The 1,562-nt window shown below is 43.9% G+C and overlaps 1 protein-coding gene across 1 annotated transcript in view; it reads right to left on the bottom strand.

Annotated features, from left to right (window-relative positions):
- LOC102214463 (solute carrier family 13 member 1-like) overlaps positions 1-927 on the bottom strand; it is a 13,159-nt gene extending 12,232 nt beyond the window's left edge. The window contains exons 1-3 of the mRNA XM_005748296.1: positions 895-927; positions 617-744; positions 243-381 (exon numbers count right to left, since the gene is read on the bottom strand). Of these exons, the coding sequence (XP_005748353.1) occupies positions 243-381; positions 617-744; positions 895-927 (300 nt within the window). The remainder of the gene's footprint in view (positions 1-242; positions 382-616; positions 745-894) is intronic.
- Positions 928-1,562: the final 635 nt, after the last annotated feature.

Here is a 1,562-nt window from a genome sequence, read left to right as displayed (position 1 = left end):
TTCACAGTATTTTATACTCGTTGCATTTTCAAAAACAGGATCGTTACTTTTTGTAAAACACATTTGAGGGAAGTTTTCATTTTCCATTACTGCATGCCCTCACACATCAAAATGATTTAGCCTAAGCAGTAACTGAGGAAAGGCAATGCTAATGGTGTATCAATCTTTCCTCAGGCACCGCTTCTTCTACACGTCCTGGGGGAGGGAAGCTCATCTCCAATTATCCTTTCAGCACACCGCACCACTCTTTGGTGAGCTTTGTGGTTGTAAGCGGTGCTGTTGCCATACCACGTGGTGATGCGTCCAGTGAGGATGCTCTCAAAGGCACAGCGGTAGAAGGCCTCGAGGATGCAGGAGCTCTTGCCGAATCTCTTCAGTCTCCTGAAAAAGAAGAAGCGCTGCTGCGCCTTCTTCACTGTTTAGTTTGTGTGTACTGACTATTGAATGCTGAGCTGTAATCTACAAACAGCATTCTCTCTGACGTGTCTCTCTTCTCCGGGTGCGAGAGGGCAGTATGTAGTGTCAGGGCTGTGGCATCATCAGTGGGCCTGTTGTGGCGGTATGTAGCGGTTCCAGTGAGTCGGGCAGTACAGAGCAGATGAAGTCCCCGACCAGCCTTTCAAAGCGTTTGCTCATGATGGGGGTCAGAGATACCGGTCGCCAGCCGTTTAAGGAAGAGGAAGGAAGAGATGGTGGAGGGTTTGGGTACAGAGACGATGGTGGCCGTTTTGAAGCAGGCTGGGACTACAGACAGAGAGAGGGAAAGGTTGAAGATGTGTGTGAACACTCTAGCCAGCTGAGCCGCGGTTGATTTGAGGACACAGCCGGGAATCCCGTCTAGACCAGTAGCTTTGCCTGCGTTCACTCGTCCTCAGACACAGTGTGCACGCTGACATCATCCATGACGCGCACACTTTCCGGTCTCATGGTGTTCGCTGAGTTTAAACTTTTGTTTGAGGCCTGTGTTTGGGTCGTCATCCTGCCTGCCACACAGCGCTACACGACAGAAGCTCTACTTGGAACTTTGTTAAGATCCGCCAATGCAGAATATGATATTTTGCCATTTTTAAAGGGGTCTTAAACGTTTGATCAGTACTGTAGTCTAAATTCAAATTTAGACTGAAATAAAGTTTAGATTCCCATGTACTAATATAATTAGCTCAAGGTAGAAACAAACACCTTTTACTTGCTTTCTACTTTCTTCTAATTTGCAATCCTGTTATTTTTTAAACCTAAATTGTAAAAAATGACCTTGAAGTATCATTTTATGTGTTTTCATTTTATGAAAGTATATAAACTTTTATTTATGGCCATTATTAGAAAAGGATCAAGGGTCAGCTGGCACTATGCACAAAGGTCTGTTAGCCGTATTTATAGTGACGGGAAAAAGTGTAAAAGTTCTCGTAGTGCTCAGAGTTGAAAAAAGTGTATAAGTACAAATCCATGACTGGCTGATAGGAAAGCAAATAAAGAGCCAACGTAAACTTAATAAAGCACAGAGACTGTTCAGATCATCACAAAAACTCTACAATAACTACAACCTACTGAGATCATATCATAAA

This window comes from Pundamilia nyererei, unplaced genomic scaffold (assembly GCF_000239375.1).
Source record: "Pundamilia nyererei isolate P.nyererei 1_Seehausen unplaced genomic scaffold, PunNye1.0 scaffold00218, whole genome shotgun sequence".
NCBI classification, from domain to species: Eukaryota; Metazoa; Chordata; class Actinopteri; order Cichliformes; family Cichlidae; genus Pundamilia; species Pundamilia nyererei.
This window is presented reverse-complemented; position numbering and strand designations above follow the sequence as displayed.